The sequence below is a fragment of the Linepithema humile genome, chromosome 3 (assembly GCF_040581485.1).
Source record: "Linepithema humile isolate Giens D197 chromosome 3, Lhum_UNIL_v1.0, whole genome shotgun sequence".
NCBI classification, from domain to species: domain Eukaryota; kingdom Metazoa; phylum Arthropoda; class Insecta; order Hymenoptera; family Formicidae; genus Linepithema; species Linepithema humile.
The window spans coordinates 3,626,039-3,643,088 of NC_090130.1; the positions used below are offsets into that span (position 1 = coordinate 3,626,039).

The 17,050-nt window shown below is 41.2% G+C and overlaps 4 protein-coding genes across 6 annotated transcripts in view; 3 read left to right on the forward strand and 1 right to left on the reverse strand.

The window, feature by feature from the left end:
• The window catches only part of LOC105676557 (uncharacterized), a 120,506-nt gene extending 110,918 nt beyond the window's left edge, over positions 1 to 9,588 (forward strand). For all 3 annotated transcript variants that reach the window (XM_012374562.2, XM_012374561.2, XM_067351354.1), the window contains 3 exons: positions 3,984 to 7,119; positions 7,355 to 7,819; positions 8,094 to 9,588. In XM_012374562.2, coding sequence (XP_012229985.1) covers positions 4,971 to 7,119; positions 7,355 to 7,770 — 2,565 coding nt within the window. In that variant the 5' untranslated portion in view covers positions 3,984 to 4,970 and the 3' untranslated portion in view covers positions 7,771 to 7,819; positions 8,094 to 9,588. The remainder of the gene's footprint in view (positions 1 to 3,983; positions 7,120 to 7,354; positions 7,820 to 8,093) is intronic.
• Positions 9,589 to 10,341: 753 nt separating this feature from the next.
• LOC105676226 (uncharacterized) lies at positions 10,342 to 12,242 on the forward strand. Its single transcript, XM_067351376.1, has 4 exons — positions 10,342 to 10,838; positions 10,931 to 11,254; positions 11,325 to 11,744; positions 11,839 to 12,242. The coding sequence occupies exons 1-4, from the start codon at positions 10,518 to 10,520 to the stop codon at positions 12,052 to 12,054; spliced, it is 1,281 nt and encodes a 426-aa protein (XP_067207477.1). The 5' UTR covers positions 10,342 to 10,517; the 3' UTR covers positions 12,055 to 12,242.
• Positions 12,243 to 12,598: 356 nt separating this feature from the next.
• LOC105676385 (uncharacterized) lies at positions 12,599 to 15,021 on the forward strand. The gene is made up of 4 exons (XM_012374206.2): positions 12,599 to 13,606; positions 13,733 to 14,056; positions 14,128 to 14,547; positions 14,618 to 15,021. The coding sequence occupies exons 1-4, from the start codon at positions 13,289 to 13,291 to the stop codon at positions 14,834 to 14,836; spliced, it is 1,281 nt and encodes a 426-aa protein (XP_012229629.1). The 5' UTR covers positions 12,599 to 13,288; the 3' UTR covers positions 14,837 to 15,021.
• A 154-nt stretch (positions 15,022 to 15,175) lies between these two features.
• Positions 15,176 to 16,904, reverse strand: LOC105676386 (membrane protein FAM174B). Its single transcript, XM_012374207.2, has 3 exons — positions 16,407 to 16,904; positions 15,910 to 16,022; positions 15,176 to 15,821 (listed from the first exon to the last, which is right to left on the reverse strand). The coding sequence occupies exons 1-3, from the start codon at positions 16,713 to 16,715 to the stop codon at positions 15,656 to 15,658; spliced, it is 588 nt and encodes a 195-aa protein (XP_012229630.1). The 5' UTR covers positions 16,716 to 16,904; the 3' UTR covers positions 15,176 to 15,655.
• Between the last annotated feature and the right edge of the window lie 146 nt (positions 16,905 to 17,050).

Sequence of the window (17,050 nt, forward strand, 5' to 3'; positions counted from 1 at the left end):
CCTAGATATTATATCATACGGAAGCATGTGAGCGAGCGCGACCGGCTGCCTAACGTGTCACAGCCTCGGCAATCGTATAATTAATTAAACTAAGTCAAGGGAACGAAGTTGTTTGAACTTATTACATTAACATAACAACTTATGTCAACTGTACGCTTGATGTATGGACCTCTTTTCGTCCGCGATTACTCCGATCGTTTCCAAGTAGAATTTTAACGAACAATAACGTTAAATAGCATTCGCGATAAACGTACTTCATAAAAAAGTTTTTATTTTCATTGTTTATTTATTTATTTATTTTTTTTTTTTTACGCTATTAGTCCGAAAACTAGGAGTGGAATTATTGCTGGAAATGAAAATTAATTAGCAGAAACTATTGATACAGAGCTGTCGGTATGTCGATTTTACGCGTGAAAAAATGTATAAAAAAATTCTGAATTCTACAGAGCTCGATACAGAATGTAAAGTATCGCGATCGGTCAAGTTTACGTAGGGACAGAGGACGGTAACAAGCTCAACAAGGCCGCACGGCGGAACGACGGCAAAAATCACGTGCTCGATCATACAAATGCGTTCGGCCCTTAACAAACACTATTATTAGCTGCATTGATTTCGGCTTAATCAACTCCTATCGAGCAAATCGCCCGCGGGGTTTGTGTATTGGCGCACCACCGACGAACGCGATCACGCGATTCGATGGATCGAGGACAAACGGGGGAAGGGGGGAGGGGGGGGGGAAGGGAAAGGACACAGATGCGCAAATCAACGAACCAGCCAACCAACGTGCGCCTAGTGTTTGCCAAATTAAACCAACTATCCACCAAATCACAGCTGATGATAAGTCGCGCGGCGGCGCGCTCGGGAATGAAGGATTGAAACCAGAGGGACGCTGGTTACCGAGCGGCGACAGAGAGAGCGATTTACCGGTTTGCAGAACCGGAAGCGGTGTTTGCACAGACTGCCTCTCGCTGAGCACGTTTCCTTGGAACTGCGTATTCTTCGGAATCCACAGAATAATTCAATTTCTCGCGTTTTGAGATGACAAAATCGGCATCGATTATGTATTATTATTATTATTATTGTTGTTGTTGTTATTATTGTTATTATTATTATGAAAGAATTTATCGTTGATAAATTGTTCGCGTTGATAACAAAGCGAATAAGCGAATACGCTTTCAATAAGCATTGCTTTGCGGGCTCAATGACTCTAGCTACGCCGCCGGTTAAAGCTTTCTTCGTCCACTTGGTTCATGTTCGATCCAATGATTAATTCAGGCAGACTATTATCGTGACATGTGGATTGCAAACGTGTATCAGTCTATAATCCCTCTTCTGTACGATCTCAACGATTCTATGTCACGAAGCTCATGATTGCCAAAGCAGTAGGTTAATATCGATATCAGATTTATTACACTAATTTATGCACTAATGCATAAGTACATCAAGTAGTTCTTATATCCTGATTTCACTTCTATATCGGGATACCGTAGAATTACAACCTCGTTCCTGTAATCTGTGAATTTTTTACAAGCTCATAAACAAGCTTCCTTCTTCTGATGATTTACGAAAATTTCCGCGTTCAATATTTTACTCGCGACATTCAAAAACTTATTATCAACTTGCTATGATTAGTGAATAAAAATAAGAGAACACGTAAAATGATTATACGTTAATCTTTTAGCTTTAATGAATTTTTTACGTTGATGGATTCATGATATCAAATGTTGAATAAATATTACAACATGTGCTAAAAGCTGATAAACCTTTGAATGACTGAAATTAAGCAATAATATATTAAAAAGGGTGAATTTTTATCTTGCAAAACGCGATCGGGGCGAGATACGGTAATTTATAAAATGCAACGGCAAATTTTTGCACGTATAAAAGCGAGCAATGTTAAATAGGTTTCCATGATTTCAAGATATGCGTTTGATTTATTTTTACAATCTCTTTTATTGATGTCGGACGTTATCCACTTTTGCTCGATAGAATCTTGATAGCGGCGGTATTTGAAAATTAGGTTGCACGTAAGGCAACATGCAAGGAATATTTTAAGGTACGACAGACCCCAAAGTATTCGCTGAAAAAGAGACAAATCGTTTGTCGTCAGTTAACTACATGTATAGCCGCCTTTTTATCAGCCGCGAAAGAATACGCATTACACGGTGACACGTTGTCCAACGCTGAAAGCATACATTTACATTCTGTCAAACTCGATTCTCAACATAGAAGTCACTTTTCTCCATCCGCCAAATGTCACGAAATATACCCGATCGACCATGAATCATAATATCGATTATTCAGAGTCGGACTGATCTCATCGCGGGGATTATATCATCGCTACGTGATCATCTACGGTTACTTGATCGTATGCATACACACAATGTTTTGCCCGCGAGGCTTCGCCAACAAAATGTTACGGGATATCCTCGACCTCGCGAAATGAGATAGTAACCAGCGTAGAATCTTCGAAGGATAATTTGACTTGTACGTTGAACGCAAAAATCACTTGATCGTCAACTTATCCTTTAACGTGGAATGAAGCGCGGAGCAGTCAATTGACCCATTCTAATTTTCTCCGCGCTTTGTGCAGTGCTATCGATTACATGAATTATGTAATATTAATTTTCTCGTTTTTAATATTTCAAGTTTCAGCTTCTTCGCTCATTTCGTTCCACTTTTCTGAGACGTGCTGGAAAGGATCGTTTTTCTATTTTCTTCCATCCGCTTGAGCGCGTCGAGACGATCGATTTTTATATTAATTTTCTTGTTTTTAATATTTTACGTCTTATCGCGCGAGAGAAATTATCGAACGCTATCGATTTCGCGCGATTTTCCTATCGTCATCAGGACGAGGCAATAATGTTGCAGTGATGAAATCGCCGGTGAACGACCGGTTGGTGTCGCGATCTCGCGGGTCACACGATCGCTGCGGGCGGGCAATCCGCGACCGTCACCGCGCAAATACATCCAGCTATTTAAATTTATTTCGAAATAGATACTTTATCTTATCTAGAATATATTACAGATATTTCTTATCGCGCGACCATCTACGATTACTGCCGGCCGGATGATCGAAAACCAAGTCCCTCCTGCGGCCGGAACTATGAGAGTTTGTCGCCGTTATTAAGTTTCGTTCGCGGAACGAGATATCGGACGACGGCCGGAAAGAAATCGATGATCACTCCCTTCCCCCCCGTCTTCATCATGACTGACTCATCCACGTGCTCCGTCTTACCTGACCAATCAATTTCCTGGCCGCGCGGTATCGCCGTGATCCCAGGCAAGATCGCTTTGTAAGTCTTCCTTCGCAGTCTAAGGTATCCCAGAAATTTATACCCTGCCGCTTGGATCGCTTTGCGGATCAATTACCGGCGGCGGTGACCGATACCGGACTTAATTAACTTAATAACGTTAAATAGTTGTATTTATGTATAACTCAATTATGTTCCGCGCGAACTTGTGCGTTTACATATTTCTGCGGGCTAATAATATTAATAATGCGTAAATTAATCATGCGTAGCCGGATATTGTGCATTTGCGGTCAATATGTGTATGTATTTTTATCCGTTTATCCGATTAATTGATGCGCGATGAAATATAATCGAAATTAGGAGCATAAACTATCGCGCGATAGTTGTAATTAGCACTATGTAATTAATGCAATGGAGAGAAAAAATCCGTCTCAATCTCCCTTCCCTCTGCCTGCGTTTCGTCTTTGTTTAAAGAGACGCACTTTGTTCAAAAAATCATAAAATTTTAAAGATTTCAATTCTGGTGTATAATATAAAATTTACTTCAGCGCATCCTGAAAGCAATAAAAGTATTTGTGAAACCATTTGATTGCGAAACGACGAGGCTAGAAGTTGCAACAGAAATTGTGGTTTCTCCTTAAATAATTTTTTTGTTTCTTTGCGTGAAGAATTATTGCACACCATTGTTTAACTCGCTTCCTCGAACTCACAGCGGACGATTTTTCGCAGGTACCCGACGCGTGAGAACCCGAGGAAGGCGCGGATGACTGCAGTGAGCGCGGCGCTCGCGTCCCAATTAAAGAAATGGATACGGTAATTGCGAGGCCGCGCCGGCGACTGGAGATACGGGCCAATTCGGCGCGTTAAATGCTGCCCCGGAGATTCACGTTCCGGCCAAGGCTCTCGCGGATCTGGAATGGCCCCTGGGAGCAGAAGCGCGAACGGCAACAGCGGCATCAACAACGATATCGGAACAAACTCAGTTAACAAGCCCCGTGTCGTCGCGCCCGTATCGGTCGCGCAAGTAGATAGGTTTTAAATCGAGTCAACCGCGGCAGAAGGGCAACGAAGTTAGCGCGGCAAAATAATCCAGCGGGCTACACCGGGATTGCGCGCGTCCCCGCGTATAATGGAAGCACGTGGGACGGCAGTGGACGCTGCACTAGGAAGAAATTGAATCCTATCTTACACGTCGCTTAATCGCCCGGCATCGCGGAGCAATCAAGGGAGAGATTTCAGGGCCGACGCGATGTTGATACAAGCTGGTTGCATAGAAGATACTATTTAATCCCAGCTCTTTTTGCTCGAAATATTTCGCGTATATCGACCGCGTTGTAGTCACAAGAGAGAGAGAGAGAGCGGCAGCTCTGCCAGACTGTAAAACATATAACGCGACGTTCGGAAGGAAACGCGCGCCGGATGTCACGGTTAACGGGAACAATGCGGTGAGAGGATCGAGAGACAGCCGGCGATTTCAGATATGTGACAGGAAGAATCCTGTCGAAGGAAATCAGTGATCCCGATAGAGGAAGCGGGAGATACACGAGATAACAACAAGGCCGGTGAAGACTCGTCTCGAACGCACGACAAGTGTCCTTACAGACAGTTGAGCTTGGTCGTGGAGCGGCGCCGACTCTGTTATGGAATGATCCGATGCCCGAACGGGGCGTCTAGGTGTCCGCGATCATCTCTCCCGGTACGATTCGGTCGAGCATCATGACAACGATGATTCGGCTGCTCCTCCTATCCGCCCTGCTGATCCTGCAGTCCTTCTCGACTGTCTGCTCGGCGAACGGCGACGGCGGGCCCAACAGCCCGATCTTCAATCTGGACAAATCCGCCCTGGAGAAGAACATCGCGGCGATCTTCAACAAGGTGGCGCACAGCTCCGCGACCACGAAGCGCAGCGTGCCGGCGTACGACGCCCAGGTGTCGGCCAGCACGACGCTGTCGACGGTGCCGTCGCCGTTGACGACCAGCGCGACCACCAGCACGACCACCGCCAGCCCGTCGGCGCCGATCGCCAAGTATCCGGCGGCGCCGCGGGCCACGTCGTCGCCCATCCTGCGCGATCTGCCGTCGTACGCGCCGCCCTCCAGGGCGCTCTTCACGCCGCCCCTGCCGCCGGAGTACCTGCACCCGTTCGCCGACAAGCCGACGCTGCGCGGCACCAACTCGGACGTGCACACCGGCAACAGGAGGCCGGTGCCGCCGCCGAGCTTAACGCCGGCGCACGAGCGGATACCCATCCGACCGCCGGATCTACCTCACAGCCCGTCGCAAGTGCCGGAGAAGCATCATTCCCACACGAGGAACAAGCCGGCGAGCGTGCCCGACAGCAGGGAGAAGTCCGCGGAGTCCGGCGGGGACGCCGATCGGAAGAACAACACGAACGACACGTCGTTCGTCACCCTTCACTACCCCATTATCTCGAGGATTTTGTCCGGCAGCAACGGCCGGAAGCAGGATATCCCCGACATACTGCTGAAGCCGTTGGCCACGAAGAGTCCAGTGGTGCCGAACGCACCGCCGGCCGTGACGACCGACAGGACCACGCCGACGCCGAGCACCACGACACCGAGCAGCACGCCGGACCCCTCGAGAACCGTCGTCACGTATCCGACCATCTTCAACCTGCCGAACACCGGTCGGCAGGACGACGACGGCTACCAGCTCAGAAACGAGCACGGCGGCCTGAAGAAGGACGGTATCGAGATAGTGGACACGGAGAAACTACCGTATCCGCAGGCGCAGCCGCCGGCGCCGACGTCGAAGCGGCCGACGAGCGCCGACGACGACGACGACGAGCGGGTGCTGCACGTCGATAGAAATCCGCTGGAGTCGCCGTGGCGGATCGCCTGGTCGCTGCACGTGTACCTCTCCGCGATCATGTTCACGATCATGGCGCTATACTCGATCTACAAAATTGTGCGCTTCAACGAGGCGACGAATCTGCTCACGCAGTCGTACTTCCTCGCCGTGCATCTGCTACTCACCACCGTCTGCACTCTGAGGTGTTTCCACCTCTTCTACGACGCGTACAATCTCGGTCACTCGCTACCGGAGCCGCTGTCCAGGGTGCTGATGTACCTGCCGGCGCCGCTTCTCTGCACGGCCTTCGCCACCCTGATGCTGTACCTCGCGCGGTGCTCGGAAGCGCCCTCGCTCAACAACAGCATCCTCTCGCCCACGACGCTCGTCCTGTCGTCCACGGTGCACATCGTGCTCTGCGTGTCCCTCCACGTGTCCACGCACGTGTTCGGCTATCAGGACGAGGCGAGGATCCTGCCGCTCATCTGCCAGTGCATCTACGTCATGGTGTGCGTCACCCTGGGCCTGTGCTACATGTACGTGTACCGCGTGGTACGCTCGCAGATCCACATGGTCAGCAATAAGGCAGCCGGCGCGAATCACATGATGGGCGCCGATCCTACCACGGTTGCGCTCAGCACCGCCATCACCACCACCATCGCCACCGCATTGTTGTTCATTCTCATGAGTTTTATACAGCTGTACGGCATATTCGGCGTGCAGGAACGGCCGCAGCCGTATCCGTGGCTCTGGTGGGGCTGGCAGTTCTCCGCCAGACTGGTGGAGCTGGCTGTCTGCGGTCTTCTGGCGTGGGTCGCCAGCCTGTCGCAGTATCCGCTGCGCGAGAAACAGATGCAGCAGCACTCGGCGCACTCGGGCTTCGCGCTGTTTCCCTGCGGCAGCTCCACCTCCACGGAGAACATGGACGACGTTCTCTATCCCGCTATATGCAGCACCAACCAAGCGATTCAGAATTATACCATGAGAACGGGAAAGCAGGTTTACGACGACAGTTTTCCGCTGAATACCCTGCCCGAGCATTTGAACATATCAGGTATCGTAAAAAGTAATTGTGCGATATTTCTTGTATATTTTCTACCGAGAGTGTCTTTGTAATTTCTTATCCTCGGTGAGAGAAAAGTGATATTGTCGTCGCGTGGAATTTTACAGTAATTGTTTAATTGATGAATTCGTACATAAACGCGGATCAATGTTAATTTCATTAATACATTCACTCGTGATTAGAATAAAAAGTAAAATAAACTAATGTTCACTCGTCGCCTCTGTAGGTACCTTCGAGAGACATTCCATTCGCAAGTCAGGCACGATGGGCCACTTCCCACATGAAGGTCGAGGTTCCTTAAGTCGTCACGGTAATGGCATACAAACTCTAAGGAATTCCGAGACTCGCGGCAGGCACACACCCGTTCAAGGCCTACACGAACAAGCGGCTCCGACTAGCGGCTCGACGATGCTAGTCGCCGAGGACGGCTTCGTCAGGTTCCGGAGTCTTGGCGCGGAGGACGACGAACTGTCCGATACGCAGAGCATGGTCGGCACTCACGGCAGAGGAAGCTCGCTCGCCGGTAGCGTCAGGTACAACGCGAGGCATCCGACGCTGCAGCATCAGCATCCCCATCACCAGCTGCAGCACTCGCATCCGAGTCAGCATCAAACTCACCATCAGCTTTACAACAACACGTAAAGGCTGTGCCAACGCGATGACTAGAACGTGATTCTTGTTGACTCGACAGGTAAGAAAAAAAGAATCAAAAAGCAATAATAATATCGCGATGATTTGTAATGTGTATTCTTTCTATTCTCTCTTTCGTTCCGTTATTTTGTAATTCAAAATATATATATATTTTTTTTTATATAAAAATGTAAGACACATTGGTGATTAATGTCATATGTTTGAAAGAACTGCTCGATTTATTCGCAAGTCAAATTATTGTAAGATATTAAGATTAAAAAAATTGTACATTACATTCGCACCGATGTATTATAATCGTCGTTCTTTTGTTGCAGACATAATAATCGTCATCGATGAAACTTAGGATGTATCGACACACGCGGGAATCGTCGCCCTCGCAAACTTCGGTCTAAACTCGAGAACTAATTTTATCTCGTATTCTATGTAAGATATGTCCTGTGTATAGACAACCTAATTGCCATTTCCGCTCTCCTGCTTCGCATCGACGTCCGAGCCAAGCCTCTGCCGTACGATACCTATACATATTTATTTTGATCCTCGAGTAAAAGTATACGGCGAACTCGTTTTGGGTTCCTCTACCTGTATGTGGATAGTTCAGGGTATATCGAAACTTGATCTTATATTAGGCACTTGGTACTTATTAAGATTCATGTGATTAAAAAAAAAAAAAGCATAAAGAAATAATGTGTCTCACTGAAATATATAGCGAAACGCTTCTCTCTCGGTTTTACGTTCACTGTTAGTACCGAATACGGCTGTGTGGAACGTATTGGAGGAACAAGTGATTTTAAATCGGTTCTAATGCCACAACGCGTTAAGGTGTTCTAAGCAAACGTTGCCAGTTATTCATTACCGCGTGATAGAAGACTTGGACAAATGTTGTATCGCCCTAGCCAGAATTTTTATAATCACCGTAGGCTCATTGTTTTACATAGTCGTATGTAACGTTAAAGCGCTCCGAGTAATCACCTGTTCGATCGGTACTTATTCTTCGTTGCAATCTCTCGTGAATTCGATATAAAAGCAGCTTTGCGACCAGCAGGAAATATATTTTTTACGAAAAAAAAGGAGGAAAAAAATTGCTCGCGAGGTCCAAACACAACTCGGGAAAACAATTGCGATTCCCATTCGGGTATTTCCGAGATTAGGATGTGATTGTGTCAAGCTGAAAGCGGCGTTTGTACAGTCAACGATAATTTATCACTCAGTCCAATTGTACGATTTAGTTAGCGGCTAAGACTAGATTAAGAATTGCGGGTTACGTTAAGTTTAGCCATTAAGTTAGACGAGTCGCGACTAATGTCAACAGGTTCAATAAACCGAAGGGGAATAAGAAAGACGTAAGGAAAAAAAAAACCTACTATTACCGATGTAGAATAGATGAGTGCGATTTAATGTCACACACACACAGGCCAGCATTTTACTTTATTTCTCAGACTCTAAGGTACAAAATAGTACTTTTTACCTTTCACTTCGTATATCGATAGGTTTAAGCGGTCGCAATGTATATGTTTATATGTGGACATTGTAAATAAGGTATACGGGCTCGTCGTGAGTGAATCTACTGTTACGATAGCATCCTATTGGATTCTATCCGACGCATCGGAATTTACACAACTATCGGTTGTAAATGCAAGACTTGTATTTTAATTTATCTCAGAAGCTGTATTTATTATGTGAAACATTCCACAACAAGTGATCAGTGTGAATGCGCGATCGATTTGTGTGGAATTTTATTGCAATTATAAATTTACCTAGACGCTAAACGAAACGGAACAAATGTAAATAAAAGCTTTTTTGCGAAAAAAACTTATATTGATCTTACTTTCGAATAAGATTTTACTCGTGCATCAAAATGCATCAAACATACATTCGCAAAAAAATTCCTTGTTTTTACATTTTTATAGTAAATTATTTTTTAGTTGAAAAAAATACGCATTTGCAGATTGCTATGTTGAAGGTTTCATTAATTTATCGGGATAGCGTAATTTTTTAATCAAATTTGTAACGTGCTATCAAAGTTCATAATATGACATATAATATGCAAAATTATTTCCGAATTTAGGTTTCTTAAACAAATTTTATATTGTAATATGTAAATATAATTGTGTTAGAGAATTATGTATGCATATTTAAATTTTATTTTATTCTTTTCTCCAACATTCCAATTCTCCACACACTACAAAGTATGCACACTGCAAAGTATTTATTTTTTCTTAGGAATCATCCATTTATTAATGTAATACGCAGTAATACTTTGTATAAAATGTTAAAAAATTTAATTGAAAAATTTCAATATAGCTTATAGAGAACTTAAAAAAGAACTTTTCAAATTAAAGTTTGCTAAGATTTGGTTTCTCTATGCAATTAATGCATGTGTGAATCATTGACACTTTGCACGCTGCGAGCACGTGATGTTTGTTTTTTTGTCTGCATATCTGTTCTACAGATAAAACAATTTATCTTTGATAGAAGGAAGTTATATAAGTATCTTTGAAAGAAGGAAGTTATATAAAGCGCGCATCTACTTTTACTACTTTTTTAGTATACTGACTGATCGCAGTTGTTAATTTGTTAATTTATTCGTTATTTTAATTCATGAATTTTTAATATTCTCTTTGAATAGAATTCGTGGAAAGATTATTTTCTATTTTTACGAATATAAGAAATTAAGAACAAAATAATATTTAATATTAGTTAATATAATTTTTTTCAATTTTCTGCCTATTAAAATAATTATGAATCAGAGCAAAAAGTGCACCAGTTTAAGTGAAATAAATAATAAGCTCACAGAAGAAGTGTTAACAAGTATTCTCTCAAAAGCACATAATGGAAAGGAAGTGCAGTTAACAGACTGGAACTTTAAAGCGGGGTCTGCTAAGGGCGACAATTATTTGTCAAATGTTTATAAGGGCAGCGTGAACGGCATCATCAACGACGACCCAAAGCAACATGCGCAGATAAATATTGTCGTCAAGTCAATGCCGAAGAATCCTGGCACAAGAAAGTCTCTCAGAAGTGCCGACTTTTTCTCCAATGAAATTACTTTTTACACAAAGGCAAGATCGTGACATATTTATTTTTCTTCGACTTCTTGTAATCGAAAAAAAACATTTTCTATTTATTTAGTTTGAATTTATTTGTTTTATAGATTATCCCCAAATTTGAGAAGTTCGTAGCAGACAAAGGACAAAGCGATTTATTACACATACCACGTTACTTGGCTTCCTTCACGGATGACGAAAACGATTTTATAATTCTGGAAGATGCATCTTGTCTAGGATTTTATAATATATCGAGACAGCACATCTTAGACTGGACGGGATGTACAGCAATCTTGAAAATATTGGCAAAATTTCACGCAATCTCGTTTGCGTACAAAGATCAAAAGAAAGAAGAGTTTGCTGAGCTTGCGGATTCTTTGAAAGAAACTTTCTTCACTAGTAACTATTGGCATTGGTACAAAGGTTTTCATGTAAGGATCAAAAATAGAATTTTTCTAAGAACTCTATTTAAAGCACTCTCTTTCTTTTTTTTTTTTACAGGAAAAGGTACAAGTTGTCGTTAGACGGGCATTAGCCATCGAATATCCTAATAGTAAAGCCGAGGAACGATACAATTCTTACAAGCTGGGCGTTCTATTTGACAAATGCATAGAATTATGCGAGAGAAAAGTTGCTCCTACATCAGTTATAACCCAGGGTGACTGTTGGATTCCGAACTTCTTACTTCGCGATATTGAGCCAAACCGAACAGAATCAATAATGCTCGATTTTCAACTTGCACGTTGTGTCAGTCCTATTTTAGACTTATCAGTCTTAATTTATTCTTGCACCGACAAGTCATTTTACGATCAGTATTTTGATGACGCATTGAAATTTTATCACTCCGAATTGAGCAGCGCTATCAAATCTCTCGGGTCTGACTCAGACAAAATTTATCCGTGGAAGTTATTTATGAAAGAGGTAATGTGTCTTGTGATAGTCTTTTTTTTTTTTTTTTTTTTTTTAAGACAATGCATATGTTAATGACAATTACTAATGTTAATGTTAATTTCAGGTGCAGGAACAATTTGTTTTTGGCGTATTTCAAGCACTCGATGTCATTCCAGTAGCTTTGATGACTGTATCTGAATCATTCAGTATAGAAACCGCTGTTGAGGGTGATGAGGCAATAGATATTAGTGATGCGATGAACTTTAATATTACAACAGCAAGCGGAAGACAAAGAATAGCAGATGTGATAATTCATAGCATTGAGAGAGGATATATATGATCTAAGCTTATGTGAAACCATCATCTTTTGTTAAAAAGAATTGAGTGTCAATAAGGGCATTGTTCAGTATGATTTATATTCGATTTCTATGTGAGATGATTCAAACTGCAAACATTTTTGTTTAAAAAAATGAAATGTAAATCAAATGATCCAAAGAGAAAAAAATAAATAAAAATTGATTTACTAGATCTATGATATCCTACAAAGATTTTATATTTAGTGCGATAGCATATGACTTGCCATATATTTTTCGTGGCATTTATGAATATACTGCTGGTGTCATTCTCTAAAATTATTAGTCTTATCAGCATATATCATGAAGATCATGCGTTAAATCTCGATAGGAGAAAGGTCAATAAAACAGAACAGATTGGTATGTAAATATTGATTTTACTTAAATGACTGTAAATGACTCTTAAATGACTGTTAATGCAGAAAAAGAGTTAAATGTTTTTTGTCATGAAGAAAAATTCAAAAAATCGAAACATTTAATTTTATATAAAAAAGTCTTTATTTTTTTTTTACAAATAGGTTATGTTTTCAGCTTACGGATATGAATGTGACGTTTCGTTTGCGCGCGCAATCCACCATGCTGATGACATTCCTGGGGGAAGATGACATCAACACGTTCCCGTGGCTTTGGTTCACTTGTGCCAATTTATATCCCCTCTTCACACAAACATGATTGATAGCTTTAATTAAATTCATCCTAGTTCGTAACGGAAAAAACCCATCCAACTATCTACAGTCTTATGTGGCACATCCTCGCGTAAGGATTATTCAATCGCAATTACGTGGCCTTTTTTCCAATCAGATATGTATTTTTATAATGATAATATACTCAATTGTAAGTGACTTACTGCAGTGATTACTTGTAGACTTGTATGTGGTGTGAATATTTTGCATGTATTGCTATCAAGTAAAAGATACAACGCAATACAACGATAAAATATCATAAATTATAGATGATTTTTATCGCAAGAAAATATCCTTGTGATAAGCCACGTTAGATAACAGGTGTATAAATTGCTGTAAAACCTTCCTTGCCATACCAATGTTCAGTGTGGCTCACAGTTATTATGTCCATTCTAAGAATCTGAGAATCATAAGTTATAAATATAACGGTTGTTGGAATTTTTTGTGTTAAAAATTTTGCGTTAAATAATAAAATATCAATATTGAGAATATATTATTAAATTTTGTCAAATAAAGATTAAGATCTAAAGAAGAAATTATGAGTCAAAGTAAAAATTGTGTTGATTTGAGTGAAGTGAGTGATAAGTTTACGAAAGAGGTACTGACAGATGTCCTCTGTAAAGCCCATGGGAAAAAAGTGCAACTTGTAGATTGGGATTTTGGCGAAGGATTTGCCAAAGGCGATAGTTACTTGTCAACTGTCACTAAAGGCGTAGTGTATGGTATTACAGATGACGATTCAAAGCAGCATGTGCAAGTTAATTTTGTTGTAAAGTCGATTCCAAAGAATGTTGGCAGACGCAAGACTTTCAGAAGCTCAGATTTTTTCCGTAATGAAATTATGTTTTATACTCAGGCAAGCATATCATTCATTTGCTTTTTATATAACTTATATAACTTTTTATACAAATGCATATATTAACTGTGTGTCTGAAAAAAATTGTTAGGAATTTTAATATAATTAAACACATTTCTTTTACAGATTGTCCCCAAGTTTGAAGAATTCTTAGCTAGCAAAGAGCAAAGTAATCTACTGTGTATACCACAACATATTGTTTCTCACATGGATGGTGTAAATGATTTTATAGTCATGAAGGATGTCTCCCCCCTAGGATTTGGACCTGCATCCAGGCAAAGTTGTATCGACTGGACCGAATGTACTGTGATCTTAAAAACGTTAGCGAAATTTCATGCAATCTCGTTTGCATACAAAGATCAGAAGAAAGAAGAGTTTGCAAAACTTGCAAGTTATTTAACAGAAACTTACTTTGGTGCTCATAACTGGAAATGGTACGAGAGATTCCATGTAAGTAGCATTGCATTGTATTATCATTTTTAATTATAATTTAATTATTAACGAAGCATTTTTCTTTATAGAGAAAGCTGCTAGATATAGCTCAACATGCCTTAACCACCGAATATCCGAATAGTGAGGCTGACAAGCGATTGAGGTCTTACGAATTTCGCGCAATCTACGACAAATGTTCAGAATTCTGTGAAAAACCAGACGCTCCCACGTCTGTTATAACTGCGGGTGATTGTTGGGCTCCAAACTTCTTGGTCCGAGACATTGGGCAAAATCAGAAGGAAGCATTAATGCTTGACTTTCAGCTCGCACGTTGCGTTAGCCCTATCTGCGACCTATCATTCTTAATTTATTCCTGCACCCAGAAACCATTTCGAGATCAGTATTATGATGACGCATTGAAAGTTTATCATTCTGAATTAAGCAGTGCTATTAAAGCTCTTGGATCTGATCCAGAAAAGATTTATCCATGGGATTTATTTTTGAAGGAGGTAAAAAATACCATTTTGGATTGAAAATTTTTAACAAAAAAAGAACCACTACAATTGATATCAATTGCAGGTGAAGGACTATTTCATTTTTGGTTTAGCATTCGCATTCGAAGCTGTCCCGTTTTGCTTATTGGATCCATCTCAATCGTTCGATTTAGATGCCATTGTCAAAGGCGACGAGGCAGTAAATATTGCTGATGTGTGGACATTGTCCAACATTACGACATCAAGTGGAAGACGAAGATTAGCGGATGTAATAGTTCATGCTGTCGAGAATGGATATTTATGATGCAAAGTTATATATTACAGAATTATATATCTATTCATATATCACAAATTTTAAGAAATTCCTAAAGATAATTATAAACAGCACGAATGCATTAGTTTAGGGAAATAATATTATTGGAAAAGTATTATTGCATTGTAGCTTGTACGGTAATAATTTATCCAAAATATATCTTTATTAGCAACGTATTTAATCAACTTTCATGAAGCCTAATCTCATTTATCTTCCTCCAATAGATTTCAGAAACAAAACAGAGTGTCACAAAATATTTACACGTATTTGGAATAAAGTTTTATACACAATTTTATTAAACATGTAGCGTTAAATAAAATAGAGACAATCTGTATTTGTATAATTTTAATTATAACAACGTAGAGTAATTAAAATATAATCTGTATAAGAGTAGAGATATAAGCCACCCATTAACTTTTCATTAGCTCGCAGACGATATATATCTAAAATTTTCCGTTATCACATAGTAATATTGATAGGGTGGAGAATATTAGTAGAAATATCTTGTATTTTTTTTCTTTTCTTTCTTTTTAGGAAAAGTACATCTATTGCTGACAAGCACAATATGTTAGTGATAAATGCATCACAGATGCGTATTTGATGTTAATAATCTTGCTGCTCAAAGCAAATAACATTATTCAAGTAGACGTTGAAAAATGCTTGAAATCTGTCTCGTATCGATAAGTCTTCATGTGTGCCTACCTCAAGAGACTGTGATAGTTGAATGTCAAAAGTCACATAATGTCAAGAGCAACATTATACGAATGATAGATATAATAGCACAATGGTGTATTTCCCTATGGGATACTTTTATGCGTTCTGATGTTGAACATTGCTTGTCACGACGTTACTCGCGTCGAAAACAGTTGTGTCTTCATCATCTTCCTCCTCCAATGGCAGCGGTCGCATTTCGACATCCTGCCTGTGCGTGAGGACACCGTACTTTCGAACTAACTGAGCGCGTGTTTTACTTAACCTGCAAATAAAAATAACACAAAGATCGTTAAGCCTTCAAATTTGAAATTCGCACATCACTCTTGCATATTCAAATTATTTAAATTCACCTAAAGCTACGGAACACGATGTAGGCCATGACAAGGATGCTCAGTCCTACAAAGACCAAGAATCCACGTACGAGAGCGCCAGTATTAAACGTTGCATGTCCATCACTGGGTTGCTGCAACAAAATTAATCAGTGACAATAATTTGTTACAATACAAAGGTGAATTAACATGTTAACTCAGTTGAAATATATGCAGTGTGTACAAGACTCTCTTTAAATTCACATAGACAAAATGTTTCCATAATTGGTTCAAATTTATCATCATATTCTTATCTGCAAATGATATTAATAAAAAAAAATATATAAATATAGATTCATAAATAACTTTTTCCATTATTACAGACATTAAAAATTATAAGTGGACATTAAATATAACAATGTTTACTGTTATTCCTTTAAAAAAACAAAACCGTAGAGGAATTATTTATGAGATAAAGTGTCTGAAGATCCTGCAAAACTGTGTAGTAACCTCGATGTCATCCGTATTAAGATACGAACCTCGCTGTCCGCGGTGTGTACAGTTTTATTCTCAATATTCGGCGATGACGACGATGATTTGGAGGAGGTTAGGTTGTCGTGTGTCTTGTTTTCAACTGCCGGTTTCTTCGCGTCGGGAGGCCCTGGACCCGGTTTGTCAACCTGTTCGTTGGTTCCCTTGTTCTCATTCGCGGCAGGAACTATCTTCTTATCAATCGTAGACGCATCTTTCTTTTCCCGGAAACTCCCGTTGCAGACCGCCGTCTGCGCCAACAGGAAGATCAACAGGAACACGAAAAACTTCATCTTTTGGATCTTCGACCGCGTCATCGTGCCGTGTCATTTAAACGGCGACGACGACGACGACGATACTTTTCTCGCACTACCGTTCTGTCTTCTTCTCACAACGCGACAGCTCGACACATTCAACACATTCTCCAGACATTCTCCATGTTGCTCGCCGCCCGGCGCGCACTAATAAACGTCTTTCCCGTCACGCTTCCTCGCGAGTCGCGATCCACCAGCTGTTTCGCACGACAATCTTCGGACAGTTCCGTATCGTTCCTCGCGCACATATTGTCGCGCGTATGTGTGTACGCATATCATGTTTTTGCACGAAATACGCCAGACTTGTAGCATTATCGCGTATATTGCTGTAATTTTGC